The following is a 17,455-nucleotide window of genomic DNA, read 5'->3' as shown; positions in this document are numbered from 1 at the left end:
TGACACGCTGGGCTGAGTCTCAAGAGCGTGCCATGGGTGGACTGACTGGAAAAGTTTCTCTATTGGAAGCTCGTGGTGAACACGGGATAGGCCTGATGAGTCTGTCACATTGTACTCTTTCAGCACTCAGTCCAGTGTTCTGCACATGGTAAGCGCCCAAGAAATTCAACTGATTTGCTTAATTTGCTCCTTCCGAGCTCCCTAACTGGATCTCTCCCAACCCTAGTTCATGTTGTTCCCCTAACCTGGAACCCCTCCCCTTGGCAAAAAAATCAATCAATGCTATTTATTGAGTGCTTACTGCATGCAGAGATTTGTGCTAAGTGCTCAGGAGACCAAGTGGCTTAGTGGAAAGAGCACGGGCCTGGGAGTTGGGGGACCCTGACTCTAATCCCGGCTCTGCTGATTGCCAATGTGACCTTGGGCAAGTCATTTAACTTCTCGGGGCCTCAATTCCCTCATCTGGAAAATAGGGATTCAATTCCCATTCTCCCTTTCCCTAGAGTGGGAGCCTGATATGGGACAGGGATTGTGTCCCATATGATTAACTTGCATCTACCCCAGCACTTAGAATCGTGCTTGACAAATAGTGTTTAACAAATATCAGAATTGTTATTATTCCTACAATACAGCAGAGTTGATACTCCCTTCCCATAAGAAGCTTACTGGCTACGGGCAGGAGGAAGACATTAAAGTAGATTACAGAAAGGGGAAGTAGAAAAGTATACGACTACTTAAGTGAGTATTGAAGTGCTTAAGGGGGGCACGGTCAAATGCGGAGAGGGGAAGGCGGGGAGGGGAAATGAAGGGCTTAGTCAGGGAAGGCCTCTTGGAGGCGGTGTGATTTCAGGAGGGATTTGAAGTTGGGTGGAAGAGATCCAAGTAGAGAGAGTAGGTTGTTGTGAGAGGAGCGGAGTGTGAAGACTGGGCTGCAGTAGGAAGGAGAGAACTGCCTGAATGAGCCTGTAAGCCGACAGTAAGGACTTGCTGTTTGATGTGAAGGTGGACAGACAACCATTGGAGGATTTTGAGGAGTGTGAAGAAAGAAAAATACTCTGGGCGGCAGAGTGAAGTGTGAACTGCAGTGGGGGGGAGACAGGAGACAGGGATGTCAACAAGGAGGCAGATGCAGTGCTTGATACACGGCCTGGCACACAGTAAGCACTTAAATGCCTTGAAAAAGGCGGGGGAGAGGGGAGGGGAATGATGAGCGAGTTTTGACGGAGAGGAAAGGGCAGATTCCAGAGATGTAGGGAAGACAGAACTGACCGGATTTAGTGACGGACTGAACGTGTGGGTTGAACGAGAGAGATGATGGGTCTTAAGATCCACCAAACCACAGCTCTCCCACCTTGAAAGCCCCCCAAGATCCCACCTACTCCAGCAAGCCTTTACAAATACCCCCAGGGCACCAAAAAGTAAACTCTAGTTGTACCCTCAGCACTCAAATAACCTGTGCATGTGCGTAGACTTATCTAGACATTTAATGGGGTGGGGGGCTGTTTTATTATCCTAATGTGTTGGTATTGCTTCTTGGTTTTATTTTTGGTTTTTTTAATACTATTCTGTGAAGCACTCAATAAGTGTCAAGCCCTGCTCTAAGCGCTGTGTTAGAGGAGAAGCAGCGTGGCTCAGTGGAAAGAGCATGGGCTTTGGAGTCAGGGCTCATGAGTTCAAATCCCAGCTCTGCCACTTGTCGGCTGTGTGACTGTGGGCAAGTCACTTAACTTCTCTGTGCCTCAGTTCCCTCATCTGTAAAATGGGGATGAAGACTGTGAGCCCCACGTGGGACAACCTGATTCCCCTATGTCTACCCCAGCGCTTAGAACAGTGCTCGGCACATAGTAAGCGCTTAACAAATACCAACATTATTATTATTATATGATTCTAAATCGGACACAGTCCTTGTCCCACATGAGGCTCAGAGCGTAAGTAGGAGGGAGGAGGATCTAATCCTGATTTTAAAACTGAGGGAACAGAGGCACGGAGAAATTAAGTCACTTGCCCGAAGTCCCACAGCAAGCAACTGGCAGCTCCAGGATGTTTAAACTTGTTCTTCCCGCAGTTTCAGTCATCAGTGGTATTTATTGTGTGCAGAGCATGGAACTAAGTCCTTGAAAGAGGACGACGTAAGAGAGATGGTAGACAGTTTGCCTGCCCTCAGCGAGCTTTCATTCTGGGTGAGTTCTTTCTTAGATGGTAAGCTTGAGGTCAGGGAATATGTGCCAAGTTCTTACATTGTAAGCTTGAGGTCAGGGAATATGTGCCCAGCTCTCAAAGGTGTTTAACAATTGATGATGATCCTTGTTCATTCACTCAATAATATTTATTGAGCACTTACTATGTGCAGAGCACTGTACTAAGCACTTGGAATGTATAATTTGGCAACAGAGAGAGACAATCCCTGCCCAATGACGGGCTCACAGTTTAAACATTTACTTGTTAAATGTTTACTCTGGGCCAAGCATTATACTAAGCACTGGGGTACATACGAGCTAATCAAGTTGGATGCAACCTCCATCCCACATGGAGCTCACCGTCTAAGGGGACGCCACTGATTGATTGAAAGATGAACGTGGATTTGCACCTGGATTTGCTGGATTTATTCACCTAACTCCCTCAGCCCACAGCACTCCTGTGCATATCCGGTAACATTTATTTATATTCATGTCCACCTCCCCCTCTACACTGTGAGCTCCTTTTCTACCAACTTTGGTCTACTGTCCTCTCCCAACCGCTTTGTACAATGCTCTCCACACAGTAAGCGCTCAACAAATACGATTAACAAAGAGGGGACGAGGGTTGCAACCAGGGCTTTAAAGTTGTACCCAGGCTTAACCGGTGACTCGCTCTGAGATTGAGGACAACTCACAAACCCGCCCAGGATGGCTGGGACCCCTCCTCTAATTTCACTTCAGCCTGAGCCATGTTGCCAAGGGGGTTCCGGAGACTTGTGACCACTTGCCCCTCCTGTCCCTTTTAAGCCCTTGATCTCCACCTCATTCTCAGCCACCCACCACTTTACACTGAATTTCTTGAGCGCTTACTGTGTGCAGAACACTACGACACGACAATAAACAGTCACGTTCCCAGCCCACAGCGACCTTATGTACACATTTGTAATCGATCAATTAATCAATGTATTTACTGAGCGCTTAAAATGTGCAGAACACTGTATAAGTGCTTGGGAGAGCACGCTACAAGAGAAGTAGCAGACAGGCTCCCTACCCACACAAGCTGACAGCCTAGAGGGGAAGCTTCAGGTATGTAAAAGTCTGTCTCCCCGCCTAGATAGGGAGTTCCTTGTGGGCAAGCAACATGAATACTAATGTTATATTGTCCTCTCCCAAGCATTTAGTACAGTGTTCTCCACACAGTAAGCGCTTAATAAATACCACTGACTGAGTGCTAGAAAAATAAGGGCAGCAGAGAAGAAACCATGAAATAAAAAAAGGAAAAAAGGAGCACACACACACAAAAAAAGGATGAGAACGAGAAAGCAATATAAAAATGCATCTGTGAGGACATTAGGCGTGCTTCTGCTAAAAATACATCCTTTTGGCATCGACTCTCCAAGATACGCATTTCTATTTGCAGCACCCAAATAAATAAGGCCGCTACTCACTGCCCCACTGTACCTCATAAGCCAGGCAAGTCCTTAGGAACTTTGGGAATGACTTTCACAATTAAAAGAGCCAGGAGCACGGCCTAATGGATAGAGCCCCAGCCTGGGAATCAGAAGGGCTAATCCCGGCCTCGTCACTTCTCTGCTGTGTGACGTTGAGCAAGTCACTTCACTTCTCTGGGCCTCAGTTACCTCATCTGTAAAATGGGGATTAAGACTGTGAGCCCCATGTGGGACAGTACAGTGCTCTGCACACAGTAAGCACTCAATAAATATGACTGAATGAATGACAGGCACTGTGTCCAACCCGATTTTTGCTTTAATCCACCCCAGCACTTAGTACAATGCCTGGCACACAGTAAGCGCTTAAAAAATACCACAGTTATTATTGTTAGGCACTTAAATACCATTAAAAAAAAATTTGCAGAGGGCTTCAGGCCACAAAATACAATAAGGACAAATTTCAAGAGGTTCAAACAAAATGGTGTGAACTAATGGTCAGACTCTCACCTGGCTCTTTTGGAAAACACAATTCCCTACAACGTAATAGTGAGCTCTTTTCCCCCTGCCTCCTTATCTAACACTAAACTGAGGAGATTTCTCTACCCCTTTACTTTCTGAGAATACAGGATCTCCCCCTCTACACTGTAAACTCACAATGGGCAGGGAATGTGTCTGCCAACTCTACTGTACTGTACTCTCCCGAGCGTTTTGAACAGTGCTCTGCACACAGTAAGTGCTCAATTAATCACTATGGACTGATTGAATCTGAATCCCTTTATCTGATTATTTAGAAGCAGCGTGGCTCAGTGGAAAGAACATGGGCTTGAGAATCAGAGGTCATGGGTTTTAATCCCGGCTCCGACACTATCAGCTGTTTTTACCTTGGGAAAGTCACTTTTCTGTGCCTCAGTTACCTCATCTGTAAAATAGGGATCAAGTCTGAGAGGCCCACGTGGGATTACCTTGTACCTACTCCTGTGCCTAGAACAGTGCTTAGCACATAGTAAGCGCTCAACAAATATCATTATTATTATTATCTATCTGATCTGGAGCTTGGAGAGGTGTCCCCCATCATGAAAAGGCTCTTACCTTTAGGAACTCAGTCAACCGTATTTACTGAGCACAGATAATTTTTCACCCCCTGATGCCCGGACCTGACAGCACGCTCCTCGCAATAGAAGTTCTTTTGGCCATCTGTTTTGGGTTACTGCAACTGGTTCTGCATTTTCTAGGATCTTCTGTAACCAAATAATGCCACAGATTGACTTGTGCAGACCTTACACCCTAAGGAATGCTGTGGCAGGCATCCTCAGCACCAAATCCAAAATTCACCAGCCAATAGAGGAAGGGACATTTGCAATCAATAGTCTTATTAATAATAATAATAATAATATTTGGTATTTGTTAAGCACTTACTATGTGCCAGGCACTGTACTAAATGCTGGGATTGATACAAAGTTGGATGCAGTCCCTGTCCTACATGGGGCTCACAGTCTTAATCCCCATTTTACAAATGAGGTAACTGAGGCAGAGAGAAGTTAAGTGACTTGCCCAAGATCACACAGCTGACATAATATTTATTTAGCATTTGTTAAGCATTTACTCTGTGCCAGGCATTGTACTAAAGACTGGGATTGATGCAAGTAAAGTTGGACACAGTCCCTGTCCCACCTGGGGCTCACAGTCTTAATCCCCATGTCACAGTTGAGGTAGCTGAGGCTCAGAGAAGGTCCAAGGTCACACAACAGACAAGTGACGGAGCCAAGATTAGAACCCAGGTCCTTCAGACTCCAGGGCCCCTGTTCTATCCACTAAGCCATTCTGCTTCTTCATAGTGATCATCTATGACAAGCCATAAGAAAGACAAAAGGTCCAAGTCTTTTCTATACCGAAGGCCAACCAGGCATCTTTAGTTCCCAGTCAATTAGTGGTATGTATTGAGCGCTTACTGTGTGCAGAGCTCTCTGCTACTAAGCACTTGGGAGAGCACAATGGAACAGAGTTGGTAGACATGTTTCCTGCTCACAATGAATTTATAGTCTAGAGAGTTAGACATTAGTATAAATAAATGATTTATGGGTATGTAATAATAATAATAATAATGGTATTTGTTATGCGCTTACTATTTCCAGACACTGTACTAAGCGCTGGGATGTGTACCAATGCCATGGGGCTGAGGATAGAGGGAATAGCAAGTGATCGAAGGGTAAGAGACCAAGTGTACAGAGAGTGCTCTGCACATAGTAAGCGCTCAATAAATACTACGGAATGAATGAATGAGCAGGAATCAGGGAAAAGAGGGCTTAATCAATTGGGCAAGGCCTCTTGGAGGAGATGTGGCCTTGCTACGGCCTTGAAAGTTTGTGATTAAAGGGGAGGGAGGCTCCAGGCTCTGGGGAAAGGGGGGAAGGGGTCGGTGATGACAGACACGATGGAGGTGCAGGGAGCAAGCTGGCAATAAGAGGAGCCAAGCGCACGGGCCGGGCTGAAGTAGTTCAGTGGGTTACAGTAGGATGGGGTGAACTGATCGAGCACTTTAAAGCAGACGGAAAGGATTTTCTGTTGAATGCGGTGGTGGATGGGCAACACTGGAGATGTGGACTGAACGTTTTTTTCTAGAAAACCGATCTGGGCAGCAGAGTGAAGTATGGAGTGGGGAGAGACAGGAGGCAGAAAGGTCAGCTAGGAAGCACGTGCAGTAATCAAGAAGGGATAGGATAAGTGTATGGATCAATTGATTGTATTTATTGAGTACTTACCGTGGGCAGACAACTGTACTTAGTGCTTGGGAGGGTACCCTAAAACAGTTTCTTAAATGTGTTTCTCACCCACAGCCAGTTTACAGTCTAGAGGACAATCTTCATAGTGTAACTTCTCTTACATTTTCATTACTTAAAACCGTTAACCGTCCGTATCTCAACCCATTTCTCTGACAGTGCTCTCACCTCTCACTTGCCACCTCAAACATGACAGAAATTTTCTTCAGTGATTGGAAATGATAAGAAGTGGGATTTTAGCCTGTTAGATTAGCTTATTAGCACTGCAGAGGATGAGATGGTGCTACAAACTTCGAAAATCACAGATTATAATGCAAGATTTAGAAGCTGAAAAGTCTTTTTTTCAGATCTTGGAGCATGGTGACGTGTGACGGTGGCCTTCTCCGCTTAATTGGCTCTAGCTTGATATGAAACACCATAAAACAAACATTCCCTATTCTATCAGCGCATTAAAAATAGCCAGAAGATACAGTAGCTTAGCTGAGGTATTAGAGCTTGGAAGTCAGTAGTAAGTGTTCTGACCCATGTGGGTGTGTTTTGTATTTGTTAAACACTCCCTAAATTCATTCATTCAATCGCATTTATTGAGCGTTTACTGTGGGCAGAGCACTGTACTAAGCGCTTAAAAAGTACAGTTCGGCAAAAAAAAGTACAGTTCGGCACCTGATAGAGACAATCCCTACCCAACAACGGGCTCAGTCTAGGGGAGACAGACAACAAAGCAAAACGACAGACCGATAGCATCAAAATAGAATTATATATACACATCATTAATAAAATAAATGGGAAAGTACAAAAGTGCTAGGATAGGTTCAAGACTATCAGGTCAGGCACAGTCTATGTCCCATACGGTGCTCTAAGGGGAAGGAAGGAATTAGTCCCCGTTTTATAGAAGTGGGAATTAAGACCCAGAGAAGCAAGTGACTTGCCCAAGGTCACACAGCAGCTATGCAGCAGAGCTGGTATTAGAACTCCAGTCTCGGCATTTCCACGCCCATGTGCTTCTCCAGGAAGCCATATACTGTTTCTCCCTCTATTATACTGTACTCTCCCAAGTACTTAGTAATAGTACTGATAATAAATTACGGTATTTGTTAAGCGCTTCCTATGTGTCAGACACTGTATTAAGCACTGGGATGGATACAAGCAAATCGGGTTGGACACAGTCCCGGTCCCCTGTGGGACTCACAGTCTCAATCCCCATAAGATAACTGAGGCACAGACAAGTTAAGTGATTTGCCCAAGGTCACACAGCAGACAAATGGTGGAACCAGGATTAGAACCCATGACCTTCTGACTCCCAGGCTCATGCGCTATCCACTACCCCATTTTGCTATTACACCATTCTCTAGAGTCTAGAGGTCTAGTGACAACCTTACTCCCTTTTGGAGGAACATAGCCCCAGAAGATACTACCAATCAATAGTAGCAATTTATACTACCAATCAGAGCACTGTACTAAATGCTTGAGAGAGACAGAGTTGTAACAGAGTTGGTAGACACGTTCCCTTCTAGGTTCTTTGGGTAACTCTAATTTAAAAAAAAAAAGGGGGGGCCCAAAATACAGTTAAGGAAATACCCAAGTAAGATGGGGTTGAGAATCTGTAGCAATTTATTGCCTTAAAATATGTGGTAAAAATACATACCTTATCAATAGCTTTTCCCACCCGAGAAACACTGCTGTGGATGTCTTTGTGGTCGGAAGCCAATTTCTGGACTGTATCCTTTATTCTTTTACAGCACTGGGTCAAAACAAGTGAAAGTGTCCCTGATAATTCGCCATCTTGGCCTAGATGGAAAGAAGATGAATTACTAACTGGACGACGCAACCGCAGAACACAATTTCTATAACCCAGCTCTTAGGTACATGGAAGGTGGAAAAAACCAAACAATTCGCATATTAACTAGAAGGGTTTGGGCACAATGGCATCATTTATGAGACAGATGGCCACATTCGGATGTCTTTCATTCTTATCGTTTAAAAAAAAAAAACCAAACTAGCAAATATTGGATCAGCCACCATAGGGATGTGGGGTTATTCATATTTCAGTTATTTGGCACTGAGCTCTGCTATAGACAAAACTGAATGGTGCCCCATTGAACCTCTTAATTACTAAAGTCATTAGCTTTAATCTACCATATTTCATCTAGAAACGCCAAAGCAACTCTGCTTTAAAGTTTCTGGTCACCTAGTGGAAAGAGCACTGGCCTGGGAGTCTGAAGGACCTGGGTTCTAATCCTTCTTCTGCCACTTGTCTGCTGTGTGACCTTGGCCAAGTCACTTCACTTCTCTATGCCTCAGTCATCTCATCAGTAAAATGGGGATTAAGACTGTGAGCCTCATGTGGTACACGGCCTGGGTCCAAACTGATTCATTTTTAATCTATCCCAGTGCTTAGTGTCTGAAAAGTAGTAATTGCTTAACTACTACTATTTAAAAAAAAAAATACAAGCAAGAACCATTGTGGGGGAAGAGGGGGTTTTATTAAACCTTTATTTTAAAACTATTTCACAAAAGGTCTCGGTGGCAGGATGGAAGTTGTCACCTTTAAGTTATCATAATAGTTACTATACCACTTGAGCTTAATTTTGAGTGATATAAGGAAAAAAGGTACAGGTTGGGGTGAAAAAGGTTGAGCTGGTAGAGCTGAGTAACATCACTTTTTTATGGTATTTGTTAAGCGCTTACTGTGTGCCAGGGACTATACTAAGCGCTGGGGTAGACACAATCTAAATCGGGCTGGATACCTTTCACGTCCCACGTGGGGCCCACAGTCTTAATCCCCATCTTCCAGATGAGATAACTGAGGCCCAGACGAGTGAAGTGACTTAGAACCCAAGTCCTTCTGACTCCTAGGCCGGCGCTAGACCACACTACTTCTCCAAGATTTTCATTCATTCCACCATATTTATTGAGAGCTTGCCGTGTGCAACACACTGTACTAAGCGCTTGGGAGAGGACAATACAACAACAGACACATTCCCTGCCCACAGTTTACCCAAGGTCCCAACTGCAAACCTTCTCAGTTGCAAAGACTGCCAGAGAATAAGGCAATTATGGCCTGGTGAAACTGCACTGGAACAGAAAAACAATTCTACCTCTAACCTAATGCCCAACCCTGCTCGGAGAGCAAGCACTTGAGGTGTTGCAAGGAAGTGCTGGGGTTTGGTGACCTGTCCTCTTCTCATCCTGAAATTCTTCGATGAGTCGTCAACCAAGTAAATTCCAGTCTTGTTTCTCCGTCCCTCCTTCCGGTTTGGGAATGATTTGATTCCTCTTGAGGAAAAACAGCTGCCTGCATTCTCCCACTTTTTTTTATTTTTATGACATTTGTTCACCACTTACTATGTGCTAAGCACTGTTCTGTAGGAACTGTAGATACAAGTTCCTCAGGAGGGACACAGTCCATGTTCCACAGTCTAAGTAGGAGGGAGAACAGGTATAGAATTGCCATTTTGAGAAGCAGCGTGGCCTTGTGGATAGAACTCAGACCCAGGAGTCAGAAGGTCACAGGTTCTAAACTCACCTCTGCCACTTCTGCTGTGTGACCTCGCGCAAGTCATCGTACCTCACTGTAAAATGGGGATTACGATTGTGAGCCCCATGTAGGATGCGGACTGAATCCAACCTATCTTATATCTATCCCAAGGCTTACTACAGTGCCATGTCATAAGCACTTAAATATCACAAAAAATTAAAATCAAAAAAAAATTTGCAGTTGAGGAAACTGAGGCTCAGAGAAGTGAGGTGACTTGCCCGAGGTCACATGGCAGGCAAGTGGCAGAGCTGGGATTAGAAACCAGGTCCTTTGACTCCCAGGCCCAGGCTTCATCACTAGGATCACTCTGCACTTTTTTCCAAATACCACTGCTCTTCGGCAAGGAGAAGAGTAACAAGTGAGAGAAGGCCTAGCTCCCAGAAGGACAGAGAGAGTCGGAATTTCATCAGACCGGCCTAGGCACACCTGTCTGGGTGTAGTCCCGGGATAAGGACAAGCAAAACATGTAGTCCCGGGATAAAGACAACAAAACACAGACACCAAGAGGCCTTCCCTAAACCCTCATTTCCTCTTCTCCCACTCCCTTCTACGTCACCACTGCGCTCGCTTCGTGTTTTCACCCCTCCCACGGCCCCACGGCACTTACGAACAGATCCATAATTTATTGATCTATATTAATGTCAGTCTCCCCCTCTAGACTGTAAACTCGCTTTGGGCAGGGACGGTGCCAACCAACTTCATGCTGCTTCTCTGGATACAAATGATTTTAAGCCACTGGGAAGAGATGTGTTCTCATGGATAAAGCCATATTTCATTTCATTCGCCAGTACGCTTTGGGTTGTGTTGGGTTTTGGGGGTTTTTTTTTCGGATTTTTGGCTGAAGAAACCTTTTAGAAACAGCAAGTGCCTTTCCAATCTGGGAACGGGCAGGGAAGTCTAACCATAAAACCCAAGATAATCGGCTCTTGCTAATGGGCTCGTTCATTCCCATCCAACTTGCACTACGGCTCCATGAAGAGCGATACGGAACATTTATTTATTTCTCTATTTTTTGCCATTGTTCTTGTCTGAATGTCTCCCCCAATTAGACTGTACGCTCGTCAAAGGGCAGGGACTGTCTCTATCTGTTGCCGACTTGTTCATTCCAAGCGCTTAGTACAGTGCTCTGCACATAGTAAACGCTCAATAAATACTATTGAATGAATGAACATGACCAGAAAAAAGGGCGAGCCATGGGAAAGGAGGGGAAATCGGGACACGGTTTGTGGATAACTCCACTTTGCTTCTCTCCTCCTCCTCCTTCCCCCGCCTGCTATTACTCTGAAAAGTAAAATTCACGTTGCTACTCATTTTCCAACGGAAGGGAATAGTCACGCATAGTTAAGGGGATGGTTCGGGCAACAACAGGTCTTCCAACACCTAGTTTCTCTCAACAGGAGAAGCAGTGTGGCATAATGGCTAGAACATGGGCCTGGAAGTCACAAGGACCTGGGGCCTAATTCCAGCTCCGCCACAGGTCTGCTGTGTGACCTTGGGAAAGTCTCTTCACTTCTCTGCGCCTCAGTTCCCTCATCTGGAAAATGGGGGTGAAGACTGAGTCCCATGTGGAACACGAACTGGGTAAACCAGATTACTCTGTATCTAACCTAGTGCTTAGAACAGGGCTTGGCATTTAGGAAGCGCTTAACAAATAACCTGTTATTTAAAGAAAAAAAAGAGAGAGAACTTTACTAAGGGGTTAAAATGGTTGAGAAACTTGGAGGTGGGGCCTGGGGTGAACAGTAGATGACCCTGACTAGTAACTGGAGTGGGTGGTAGAGGTGGATGATATCGACTTCAAAGGATGTTTAGTTTAATTTCTGCCTCCCCCTCTTGTCTGAAACCACCCTGTGGGCTGGGATCAGGGTTCAATCACTCATTTTCCGTGCTCGGTTCGCAGTAAGTGCTCAATAAATACCGCTGATTGAGTGACAGGTAGGAGTTCACAGTCTAAACAGTCTATCTGGGCAGATACTTCCTGTTATGTTGAACTCTCCCAAGCGCTTAAAACAGTGCTCTGCACATACTAAGCACTCAATCACCTTGCTTCCTACCTCGCTTTGCTACTATCCTACTACAACCCAGTCAGCACACTTGGTTCCTCTGATGCCAACCTTCTCACTGTACTTTCATCACATCTACCTTGCCCCGACCCCTTGTCCATGTCCTGCCTCTGGCCCGGAACGCCCTCCCTGAGAAAATCCGACAGGTATAATGACTCTCCCCCCTTTCAAAGCCTTACTGAAGGCCCATCTCCTCCAAGAGGCCTTCCCTAACTAAGCCCGCCTTTCCTCTTCTCCCACTCCCTTCTGCGGCGCCCTGACCTGTTCCCTTTATTCATCGCCCCCTCCCAGTCCCACAGCACTTCTGCCCACATCTGTAATTTATTTTATTAATGTCCGACTCCCCCTCTTGTCTGCGAAATCACTGTGGGCAGGGAATGTGTCTGTTTATTGCCATACTGCACTCTCCCAAGCGCTTGGTAGAGTGCTCTGCATACAGGAAGCGCTCAATAAGTAAGACAATGAATAAATACGACTGATTGAGGGATAGGTAGAAGCTCACAGATAAAGTCGTCTATCTGGGTAGATTCTTCCTGTTATATCGAACTTCCCCAAGTTCTTAGCATAGTGCCCTGCACAGAGTAAGGCGCTCACAGTTTAAGTAGTCTACATGGCCTACTTAATATTCATTATATTAATTAACTGCCTGACCGACTGCCTGAGTAGTCAACATGGGCAGATATTTCCTGCTATATTGTATTCTCCCACACGGTTAATACAGTGCTCTGCACAGAGTAAGCACTCAAATCCCACTGACCGATTGATTCTGGGTTGCCTACAGAGATCTCATTATTTTTAAAGTTTGGTGCTTTAGAATTTGATCTCTCAGACTCGAGACTAGATTCGATCTTAACCACATCAGAGCCCACGTGGGACAACCCGATCACCTTATATCCTCCCCAGCGCTTAGAACAGTGCTTTGCATATAGTAAGCGCTTAACAAATGCCATCATTATTATTATTATCCAAGGCAGAGTCAAGTTCTATTAAAAGAAGTCCACCTAGGCTGCTGGCTAGCACTGAGCTTTTATTTGGCTTGGCCCGGTCATATAGTGCTTTCGGGGACACCACCTAATCCCATTATTACTCAGTTCAAGGAAGTCAATGAACGAGAAGCAGCGTAGCCCAGTGGAAAGAGCACAGGGCGGAGGAGGACCCGGGTTCTCATCTGCTGTGTAACCTTGGCCGAGTCACTTCGCTTCTCTTTGCCTCCGTAACCCATTTTAATCTCTGTAAAATGGAGATTACATCGTCCTCTCTCCAATTTAGCCCGCTGGCTCTATGTGGGACAAGGACTGTGCCGATTTGATTATCTTGAAACTACCCCAGAGTTTAGGACAGTACTGGATGCCTAGTAGATGCTCAACAAATACCTTTGGGAAAAAAAAAGTAAGGCGGAGACTAACAATATCCCAGAACGATGCCACACGCTGGGGATAAAAGCAAAGAGACAAGAAGAGAGAAGCAATCTGGCACAATGGACACAGCATGGGCCTGGGAGTCAGAAGGTCATGGGTTCTACTCCAGACTCCACCACTAGTCTGCTGCGTGGCCTTCGGCAAGTCACTGCACTTCTCTGTGCCTCTATTCCCTCATTTGTAAAATGGCGATAGAGACTGTGAGCCCCTCGTGGGACAGGGACTGTGTCCAACCCGACTTGCTTGTAATAATGTTGGTATTTGTTAAGCGCTTACTATGTGCAGAGCACTGTTCTAAGCGCTGGGGTAAATACAGGGTAATCAGATTGTCCCACGAGAGGCTCACAGTCTTAATCCCCATTTTACAGATGAGGTAACTGAGGCCCAGAGAAGTGAAGGGACTTGCCCACAGTCACACAGCTGAGAAGTGGCAGATCCGGGATTCGAACCCATGGCCTCTGACTCCCAAGCTCGGGATCTTTCCACTCAGCCATGTTGCTTCCCGAGCATCCACCCCATCCACCCCAGCGCTCAGCACAGGGCCTGGCACAGAGTAAGCGCTTAACAGATGCCATAATTATTATGAAGTGAAAAAAAGAAAATTGAAAATACTAAGTAGACCTTAAAAAGTGATCAGTGCTCTTGAATGGTACTTGTACACTGATATGGAATGATCTAATTCATTTAATCGTGTTTACTATGATCGTGTTTACGATTACTATGTGCAGAGCACTGAGCACTTGGGAGGGTACAATACTGTCCAATCCCGAATTTATTTTACTTTAATATCTGTCTCCTCCGGTTGAATGTAAGCTCCTTGCGGGCAGGGACTGGGTCTCTAGTATACTGTCCTCAACCAAGCGCCTACACGAGTGGTCTCTCCCATATTAAGAGCACAATAAATACCATTGAGTGGTATGTATAGTGCTTGGTACTTAGGCCTCACTCCCCCCGCCCCTAGGCATTCACTAAAAACCAAGACTGCCTTGTATCACTGAACAAAGACTATTTTCTCTACTGCTTCATGACTCGGGTACAGCACTAGCTTGCGGTCACCTGCGTCGGAGAGGAGAAAATTTAGCCCGTAACATCATTTTCCAGGTTGGCATTCAGAACCTAAATGAAAAGTGACTTCACAGATCATGGTTGGCGGGGTTGAATTTGAGTTACGATCAAAGCCCTCTCCTCAGAACCTAAATAAAAAGGGACTTCAGAGCAGTGAGAGTAAACTCAGAAGGAAGTGGCCAGATAAACTTTTGTTATCTCTTAATACCAAGAGCACCAGTGAAGAGGACCCAATAAAGAAATCCAGGGAGATTAAGACACCTCTACCCTGAGCCTGGCTTAAAGATGATGAGAAAAACTGCTTCCATTCTTAGCAGTAAAGGAATTATAATTCAATTAGCTATAATTTACCAATGGCTAGGAAACACCACAAGAATAATAATTATGGCATTTGTTAAGCGCTTACTATGTGCCAAGCACTGTTCTAAGTGCTGTAGGCAGCTTGTCCCACATGGGGCTCAGAGTCTTAATTCCCATTTTACAGATGAGGTAACTGAGGCACAGAGAAGTCGGGTGACCTGCCCAAAGTCACACAGCAGACGAGTGGCGGGGCCGGGATTAGAACCTACGACCTCAGACTCCCAAGCCCGGGCTCCTTCCATTAAGCTACACTGCTTCTCTATTCTGTCCACATTGATGCCTTAAAACCTTTTTCGGTAGTCAATCCCACACCAGTAAGCCAGTTAAACGGAGGAATGGATACAATGGCCGTGATATTTGTCATTGTAAGATATCAGGAGGGGGAATTTGGAAGTCTGGCCCAAAAAAATACCAACACAAAAGAAGCATATAAGTGAAATCAAACAAACAAGCTCTTCCATGGGCACGGCCAGATGAAAGGAGAATAGAAACCAAAAATATCTTCTGTCACTAACCAGTGACTGTCTTCTCCAGTTTCATCAGTCTGCTCCCATTTCAAAACTTCTTTTGCAATTGATGGTCTTGATTGAGCGCATAACACGGCACTAAACGCTTGGGAGAGGACAGCCTAACAGGGTTAGGTTGATATGCTCCCTGCCACCAAAAAAAGCTCGCAAACGAGGATTTCTCTGTAGTTTGCACCCCTTCAGCTGCTAATTAATCAATCAGTTGGTATCTGAATGCCTACTACAGAACACTGAATTAAGCATTTGGGAGTAATAACAACGATAATAATAATAATATTGAGTGCTTTCTCAGAGAAGCAGCATGGCCTAGTGGAAGGGGCGCAGGCCTGGGAGTCAGAGGATCTGGGTTCTAATCCCAGCTCTGCCACTTGTCTGCTGTGTGACCCTGAGCAAGTCACAACTCCTCTGAGGCCTCAGTTACCTCATCTGTAAACAAGGACGAAGACTGTGAGCCCTATGTGTGGCAGGGACCGTGTCTGACCCAGTTATCTTTTATCTACCCCAGCGCTTAGAACAGTGCCAGGCACATAGTAAGCACTTAGATACCACAATTAGTATGTGCCAGGCACCGTACTAAGCGCTGGAGTGGAGTGGATACAAGCAAATCGGGTTGGATACAGTCCCACAGTACTGTCACACAGCTGACAAGTGGCAGGGTCGGGATTAGAACCCACGACCTCTGACTCCCAAGCCCAGGCTCTTTCCACTAAGCCACACTGCACTGCAGGAAGTGCAAAGAGCACGGGTTTGGGAGTCAGAGGACATGGGTTCGAATGCCACACCCGCTGCCTGTCAGCTAGGTAACTCTGGGCAAGTCACTTTGCTTCTCTGGGCCTCAGTTCCCTCATCTGTAAAATGGAGGTGAAGCCTGCGAGCCCCACGTGGGACGACCTGATTAAGTGCTATCTACCCCAGTTCTTAGAACAGTGCTTGGCACACAGTAAGCGCTTAACAAATACCATCATTATTATTATTATTACTGCTAGGTCCACAAAGACCCATACAGAAAAGTCACCTGCTTGCCGCTTCAGGCACCTCTCGACCTGTGGGAAGGTGGCACAAACATGTGTGGCTCAGTGGAAAGAGGCCGGGCTTGGGAGTCAGAAGTCACGGGTTCGAATCCCGACTCTGCCCCTTGTCAGCTGGGTGACTGTGGGCAAGTCACTTCACTTCTCTGGGCCTCAGCTCCCTCATCTGAAAAATGGGGGTGAAGGCTGTGAGCCTCACGTGGGACAACCTGATGACCCTGTATCTCCCCCAGCGCTTAGAATGGTGCTCTGCACAGAGTAAGCACTTAAATACTAACATTATTATGATTATGATGATGAATGAGGTTGGCGAGGGGAAGAATTCACCCCTCACTCCTCTCCAAGTTTTACATTTTTCATGCGCATCCATCTTAGAGTTAAATTCCCCGACCCCAAAGGGACAGAGACAGGTAGGAAAAGCAGCTGAACCAAAACGCTCTACCACTCAGCCCACAAGCATGAGGGCCTCTTTCCACGGCTAACGACGCCCTTCCTGCCGGCTACCGGCTTCAAGTCAGACCCTCCTCAAATAAAGAGCAACCTCAGGCAAGAAAATCCGCAAAAGGGAGACACCCGGGCAGATCGTGGTTGGCGGGGCTGAATTTTCAAGTCACAATCCAAGCCCTCTCCTCCAAAGGCACTTTTTCCGCAGATGGAGGACGGGGCAGGGTGGCGTTCTCCCGGCCGTACCCAGTGAGAGGGTCACCCGCTTTGATCCATCTGACTCCAAGAGAGAGGCTCAGGGAAGCACAACGGCCACATAAATAGAGCAGCGAGGCACGCGGCTCCTAAGCACGAGCGAGAGTAAGATGACAAACGGGCCGATTCCGCTCTCTCCCACTTCCACTGCCAAGTTTTGCCAAGACTGTGGTGTCTTTATTCTGGCCTCGTGGGCCGGCGCCCAGATACGCAGACCGAGGGACCAAAAAGCACAATTTGCACACAAACCCCATCACCCTTCCCCATCATTTTTCCCTCTCCACCGTCTCTGCCCCCTCTCCTGACTTTCACCGTCTCCTAAATGCTTCCCAAGTGGGAAATGGCGTGATCC

At 46.0% G+C, this 17,455-nt stretch overlaps 1 protein-coding gene across 1 annotated transcript in view; it reads right to left on the bottom strand.

The window, feature by feature from the left end:
* RMND5A (required for meiotic nuclear division 5 homolog A) overlaps positions 1 to 17,455 on the bottom strand; it is a 62,517-nt gene that overhangs the window by 39,368 nt on the left and 5,694 nt on the right. Inside the window, exon 2 of the mRNA XM_029083142.2 lies at positions 8,051 to 8,193. Coding sequence (XP_028938975.1) covers positions 8,051 to 8,193 — 143 coding nt within the window. The remainder of the gene's footprint in view (positions 1 to 8,050; positions 8,194 to 17,455) is intronic.

Source organism: Ornithorhynchus anatinus, chromosome 18 (genome assembly GCF_004115215.2).
Source record: "Ornithorhynchus anatinus isolate Pmale09 chromosome 18, mOrnAna1.pri.v4, whole genome shotgun sequence".
NCBI classification, from domain to species: domain Eukaryota; kingdom Metazoa; phylum Chordata; class Mammalia; order Monotremata; family Ornithorhynchidae; genus Ornithorhynchus; species Ornithorhynchus anatinus.
The sequence above is the reverse complement of the archived record's forward strand: the minus strand, read 5'-3'. Positions and strand labels throughout refer to the sequence as shown.